Genomic DNA, 6,910 nt, shown 5'->3' with positions numbered 1-6,910 from the left:
CGGACGCCTGGCGGACAGCGCCAGCACCGCCGCTCCCCCCGCCCCAGCCTTCGCTCCCCGCGGGAGGGCGACGGGACCCCGCAAGGCCGATCCCGGGACGCGAGCCCCGGGCGGGGGTCACCGCCCCGCCCCAGCCGCGCTCCCGCCGCCCGCGCATGCGCAGCCCCGCCGCCCGCCGCCCCTGTGCAGGCGCCTTCCGCCCGCCCCGCCCCCGCCCCGCTCGGTTCCGGCCGCGGCGCAGCGATGGCGAGTGGCTCCGCGGCGGGGCTGGCGGCCGAGCCGTGCTGTGTGGCGGCGGGGTGCTCCTGGCCCTGCGCGCCGCCGGGCGGCCTGGCCCGGGCGCTCTGCCTGCGGCGGGAGGCGGGCGGCGGCGAGGCCAGGTGAGGGTGGCGGCGGCCGGGACCCTCCGCCGGCCGGGGAGGGCCGCGCTGTCCCCCTGGGTCCCCTCGGGCGGCTGCGGCCAAGCGGGCGGCGTGAGGGGGCGCCGGGCTGGGCCGGGGTGGGCGAGCGGGCGGGCGGCGGGAGCGAACCTGGGCCTGGCGGGGCAACGCGGCCGTGGCGCTTCCTCCCCGCAGCACCGAGGCCGTCGTCGTGGAGAGGCGGGCGGGCGGCGCGGCGCCCTGCGTGCTGCACCTGGAGTGCCGGCCCGGCGGCGCCGCCGAGATGGTCTCCGTCGGGATCCTGAGCGAGGCCCGCAACATGGAGGTGTACGTGGGCGAGGAGTACTGCGGCACCGGCCGCGGGCAGAGCCTGGGCGCCGCCCGCACCGCGGGGTGAGTGGGGCCCGGGGCGGGCGGCGGGCGGCGGGTCGCTGCTGGGTGCCCAGCCAACGCGTCTGGCCCTTCTCTTACTGGCAGCCTCCTTGTCTGTGTGTCCGGGAGGTGCCGCGGCCGGTAAAGCCCCGGTGTCCGCCCGCGCCAGCCACCCGGTTGGGGCTTTCTCGGAGGTCTGAGCAAAAGTGGTTCATTGGGAGCGGGCACCGCCGGGGCTGGGGCCCCCGCTGCGCCCCCCGTGCCTGCGCCGGTGCCGCCGCCTCGGTAGAGCCGGAGGGCTGCAGGCGTGCTGCCGCCGTCTGGGTTCTGTTACTAGTGAAACGTTTGATGAAGTTACAAAGTGCCACTTTGAAATTGCGTTGCGTGAGACCACAGCAGGAGTTTAGGACAGGTGCAACCTTCCTGTGCTGTTTGCTCTTTCTGGATGACGGATGTGCTTGTCTCTTCAGCAGATCTCTTCTAGCTTATCTTTATCAAAAGATCTCTTGTCTCTTTGGTAAGTAGGCATTACCCACTTTTAAGGAGAAGAGAGAAAACAAAAAAAGGATTTGTTTTCCCCTTTAATACTTCCATGCTTTCTTAGGGGAATTAAGGCGGTGTGTTCTCTTCTGTTTTTAAGTCATTACATGGCACATCTGCTTAATTAGCTGAATAAAAACAGCTGATGCAGCCTCAGGGAAGATGCATGAATAATGTACTGAACCTCTAAAGCTTCACTAGCAGATAATGTAAGTAACACACAAAGCCATTTTTATACACTATCCACTAAGATTCAATATGAGTTGCATATAAGCGTTAAAACTGCTATACCACATTAGAAATATGTTCCAGTCACTCATGTTTCTTATCAAAATATTTACTGATACAGAGTATTTCTAAAGAAAAAAGTACTTTATGTAGTGATGTCACAGCTCATTTATTTTATTTTTCTAGCGAAACTGACAAGGTTACTTTATACAAAAAGTACCTGAAGTTCGAATGCCCTGCAGCCTCCTGTAGAATTAAGGTAGGGACCTGAACAGAATTTTTCTATTTTTCTTCATCTTTTTAATCACTTAGTCGACTAAATTGCATTGCTCTTAGTCAAATTATTGGTTTTACACACTTTGCTTTGTATAGTCACTTAAAAATCAGTTAGATGGCGCTTCGTCTTGAAAGCAGAGTTCTCCTTTTAAATTTGTATTACAGATTTCTTTTTATGAAGACAATATTTATATGAGACAGAGAATGCAGTCTTACAGGAAAAAGCTTCATAAACCAGATAAACTGCAGATACTCAATAGCTGCTGTGTAATTGGAACTGTGAACTCTGATGCAGTTAAATAACCTTATGAAAAACTGTCTGGCCACTACTCTTAAGTGCTTAAAGATCAAGGCCTGATTCATCTTTAGGTCATGCAGGCACCGCTGTTCCCGTCAAGAGCTTTCTGAAAAGTAATAGCAAGGAGAAATCTGCTTAATTTCCCTGGAAAAGAGTTCAATATTGTTTTTCCCAAAACTCAAGAGTAATGCATTGTCCCATTCATATAAAGAAAACATGAAACTAATTTTCCTAACCAAAGTATTTTTTTTCCTTCTTGCAATAGCTGCTCTCCATTGGTGAGAAACAAAGAGTACTCATCAGTAAAATAATTGTACAAGTGAAAACAGTGTCTGCAAAACTAGCAACTGATTTTCCTTCACTAGGCTCAAGTATAGATCTAGACAGAGTGCAAACTATAATGGAATCTATGGGATCTAAGTTGTCTCCGGGTGCTCAGCAGCTCATGGACATGGTTCGATGTCAGCAGAAAGTAAGTTGCTGTGCTTTTCCATAAACATAAGTAGTACAGATCTGTGACCTTACCTTCTGTAACTTTTAAGCATGTTCTAAACTGATTTGGTGAGAAAGATTGTTGATGATTTTTTTTTTTTTTTAACCCACACCCTCTGCCATTTTAATCCTGGTTTAGCTGTTGCCACTCTTAAATTAGTGCAATGAATAAAGATTGTGTACTCAAGGAATTGCTGTGCATACACAAAATCCAGAGTTAAGAACTCGGTATCATCATATCACTGCCACCCTACTCCTCTTCGGTGTGTTTCCATTGTCACTACTTGTCAAGGATGGTGGGCATGTTCCCTGTAATGGTTGGGGTGTAGGTTGATGGGTTGGCTTGTCTCCTTTATGGCTGTTAAAAGGATGTCCCCTTCAACTAGAGAGAAGATGCTCATACAGGGCACTTATTTGATTTAGATCCTAATCCTGCAAAGTGGGCTGTTTCCACAGAATCCTGAATCCATCCGATGTTAATAAACTTGGGGATATAGCGTAGTAAAAATGAAGTCGTAAAGCTGTTTTGCTACTTCGAGACTGACAAGATAATTAACGCATAGTAGGTACAGGGAAAATATTTTCCTGTGCTCTTCCTTAATAATATAATTCAGAACTACTTCCCAAATCTCTGCATCACAATGGTAGAATGCTGACTTACAAAGTCTCTCTTATTATTGTATAATTTTCAGTATATTTTGATACTTAAATGTTAATAATTTTTTTTCTTCCTATCAGAACAGTTTATCTCTCGAAGACAAATTTAACTGGATCTTTGGGAAAAATTCAGACCTTGGAGGTGATCATGCAATAGATGGATTGCGCAGTGCAGCTATTCAGACATCACGAGACCAATCAGCTGCTGAACCTGTGCCTGTTAAAAATCATTTAACAAGTGAAACAGTGTATGAACACTTAAAAATAAGTCATGATCTGAACTCACAGGTACCTGAAAGAGGGAATACTCTTGATTCTGAAAGACTTGCTGCTCAGCAAAATACAGTTGACCTCAGAAATGATTTTAAAGTCATGGGATCTTTGCATATGCAGGAACAAGCGAGTAAACCCCCAAATGTAGCTGTTCCACAGGTGCTTCTTCCTTTTCTTCAAAACTTATGTAGTCAGGTGAATCATCTTCGGTTAAAAGATGGCGATAGGCATTTTGGTAAAAATGCAGTGACTAAAGAGGAAGGCATTCAGTGTGTTGGGTAAGTTAAATTTGGTACACTTATTATAGTTGTTTGGCTATTTAATTGACAAGTTTAAAAAATAAACAAAATACATCATGTGGGTGTTTTATTCCCATTAACAATAATAGTGACTCTTAAAATACGTGGTTTTGAAGGCTGTGTGGCGATGAACATGATTACAGTTAATTTTCCAGGTGAGCTGCTTGAATATATAGGAATTTTTTCAGAAGAAATCACCTCATTTGGTGTTACTAAACTTCTTTTGTTACATTTTTGTTACAAAAATGGTGTTTTGCCTCCATTTCACCTATTGCGATTTTTAAAAAAGTACAATCTTTCTGCAGTTTAATGTAAATTTAGTTTGCCTTATCTGTTACTATATTTTCATTTTGATTATTTCTACCTCCTAAATTCTTATGTCTTCTTTTTTCACACAATGTGCTGTGACCTTTCTGCTATACTTGGTGTATCTCATCCCACTGATCTTTCCTGTCCTCGCTCATTTTTTGGCATTTACAGTGCAAACTTCATAGTAGTAGTGTACCCAGTTTGATACCTAAGGAACATTAGTGGAAATACTGAGCTGTAGGAATGTTGTGTAGGAATCAGAGTTTTAATAGAGCCTGGCTCCTGGGAAAGTAGAGTCTTTTTAAAGAATGCAGATGCAAAAATAAAGAATTGCAGGGTATGTATAACTCTTGAAACACTTCAGCTGTGAAGAATATAGTCTGGCATACTGACAGAATTTGAACTGTATATATTGTTGAATTATGTGAGTTTTGTTGTACATAATTGAGCTGTCTAATGCATAATGGAGCCTTTGAAAAAAAAAAAAAGGTTGAAAGAAGATGATTACATACCCTAGCATGTTCTTAAAAAATTTGAGGTTTAAAACATGTCAGGCAGGCAAGGTATTTTGCTTGTGATAAAAGCTAATACCTTCCAAAGTTTATTGTCTAATAAATGAGATGTTACATTTAAAAGAAGTTCAAGCGCCCAGATCTCTGTCATGGCCCTTGTCATTAAGAAATAGGTTATACTTACTCTTATATTTGCTCTTTTCACAGAGTAGAACAACAGCCTCTTTGCTCCTATTTGGAAAAGATCATCTCAAAAAATATGGAGCTGATGGAGAAAAAGCTAATGGACTACATTGATCGCCAAATCCAGACTCTTCAGACACACATAGATAACAAAATGGTTCTCTTAATGGACTTGGTTCAGAACTCCACGCCAAACAAAATTGCACAAGCACACTATGATTCTAACGAAGGGTTCTCTAATGGAGAGAGGTAGATGTATATAGATATAGGACTTCAATGTAAGTACTTTAAGGGCAATTATACTTTACAAAGCTTAGTATTTATGGAGCTCTATATGGAGTAAAGAACCTCAGTGTTGAGCTTCATTTTCTTACTGTAATTATATTCACTATTGTACACAGTTGTTCTATGAGAGATTTAAGAATGTGTGTGTTTTCCTAAATATTAAGAATTTTCTATGCCCTTTATGGCTTATTTATTTAAAGAGCACTGCTAAGAGCTGTATGAAGCACAGTTTCCCAGTTTCAGTTTGAACAATGGAGTACTGTAAATAAACTGAGTTACAGCTTGTCTTTTTACCTGCATGTAATCAGTTAAATTTTTTTGTTGTCTTGATTTTTAATATGTAATGTGTTACCAGTAGAATAGAATGTAGTTTCTTGGTGCTTTTGGTTTATTTTAACAGCACTTCTAGTGAAGACTTTTATTACTCCATCTGTAAGAAGACAGGTGTTACTGGCATTGCCGAACCTAAACTGTGTAAGGAGTCAGGTTTAGAGAGGCAGGCTAAATTGAACCCCCCCCCAGCCTGGGTTCTTTGAAAGCCTTGCTGGCTGTGTGGGCACCTAAGTTAGGAGTCTAGGCTCCTTAAGTGATACCTAAAACAAGACTGTCATTATACTTTTTCCCTCCTAAACTAATTGAGCCATGCAGGAACAACTGAAATGAACATATACTTAGTAATCTTGTATTTGTCCGTGTTTTGTTATCCTGAGAAATGTACGTACTTCATTTGTGGCTCCTCTCAAGGGGACTTCGTTGCCAGATAGAACGTGCTGGGGGTGGGCAGGATCTGCTGCGTGTCACCAGCCTTAGGCCAGATAAATGGCTTTATTGCATCATGCTTACTTGAACCTGCTGGGATGAGTTCTGTGGTCATTTGTGGAGGCAGAAGTGTGACTCGAGGTTCCTCTTTTGTGGAAGGTCAGGTGTCATACTTGATTCTGTTGATTACTCATTGAGTTCTGGGGTGCCCCCATTTAACTTGGCCTGTATAGGGAATTGATGGTAAATTCCGAAGTCATGTGCACAGGTGTTGGTTGTATTCTGTGTCTTAAAATGCACTGAGCAAAAGCTGTTAATGGGAAGCAAGTGTTGACTCAACAAAGCAGCATAGGCATGTACAATCCAGTATCTTTATCTAGCCTGCCTAATAGTTTCTTCTTGAGGAAAACCGGTGTCTTTTCAAGATGGTCAGGTCTCGATGGTAGCCACCCACATCAGTAGATTTTGAAGAGGGGATAATTTGCTTTGGACAGACATCTTGCAGTTGTCCCTTAGCTTAACTCATGTCAGGTGCAGTTTCAAAGTGAGTAAAAAAAAAACAAGAGAGGTTTTTTGGGTTGTTTGTTGGTTTTTTGTTTTTTTTTTTTTAAAAGGACCTAAATTATCTTTTACTATGCAAGTCACTTTACACAAGTAAAGTTAGTTTTTAGATGCTTTCTAAGAAACACCCTGAGGTAGACACTCTTTTTGAACTTGGTGATTTAGATAGAGTACTTGGTTGATAGTGTGGGGTTTTTTCTCATTACAAAAGAAGTTGAAATACGTTTCCAAGCATTGCTGTTTTCCAAGGCTGTTAGTTTATTGATTTTTTTTTTTTTTTTTTTTTTGGTTGGTTGGTTGGTTGGTTTGGGTTTTTTCCATCTCCCCTCTTTGGGTGACAAATCAGAACAGAAGTTGACACAAATTTGAAATCCTGAAGTAGTTAATATGAGCTCTGGATTTTTTGGTAGCCATATCCTGCTTGTTGTTTGTCATATTTTAGTATCACAGCTATCACAACAATAATAGTTGAAATTAAAACCACAA

At 43.5% G+C, this 6,910-nt stretch overlaps 1 protein-coding gene across 2 annotated transcripts; it reads left to right on the top strand.

Annotated features, from left to right (window-relative positions):
- Positions 1–198: 198 nt before the first annotated feature.
- Positions 199–6,468, top strand: C9H10orf88 (chromosome 9 C10orf88 homolog). Of its 2 annotated transcripts, XM_055720204.1 has the most exons (6): positions 199–380; positions 576–773; positions 1,707–1,779; positions 2,360–2,566; positions 3,325–3,794; positions 4,844–6,468. In XM_055720204.1, exons 1-6 carry the CDS (start codon positions 244–246, stop codon positions 5,070–5,072), a joined length of 1,314 nt encoding a protein of 437 aa, XP_055576179.1. In that variant the 5' UTR covers positions 199–243; the 3' UTR covers positions 5,073–6,468. The 2 variants fall into 2 exon arrangements, with proteins under 2 accessions (XP_055576179.1, XP_055576180.1); XM_055720205.1 differs by lacking the exon at positions 576–773.
- Positions 6,469–6,910: the final 442 nt, after the last annotated feature.

This window comes from Falco cherrug, chromosome 9 (genome assembly GCF_023634085.1).
Source record: "Falco cherrug isolate bFalChe1 chromosome 9, bFalChe1.pri, whole genome shotgun sequence".
Lineage (NCBI taxonomy): Eukaryota > Metazoa > Chordata > Aves > Falconiformes > Falconidae > Falco > Falco cherrug.
Note: the sequence above shows the minus strand (reverse complement) of the source record. Positions and strands in the feature narration are given on the sequence as shown.

Coding starts and splice junctions, on each gene's coding strand:
- C9H10orf88 (XM_055720204.1), top strand. CDS start 244: ATGGCGAGTGGCTCCGCGGCGGGGCTGGCGGCCGAGCCGTGCTGTGTG. Junction 774..1,706: donor GGCGCCGCCCGCACCGCGGG/GTGAGTGGGGCC, acceptor TTATTTTTCTAG/CGAAACTGACAAGGTTACTT. Junction 3,795..4,843: donor GAAGGCATTCAGTGTGTTGG/GTAAGTTAAATT, acceptor CTCTTTTCACAG/AGTAGAACAACAGCCTCTTT.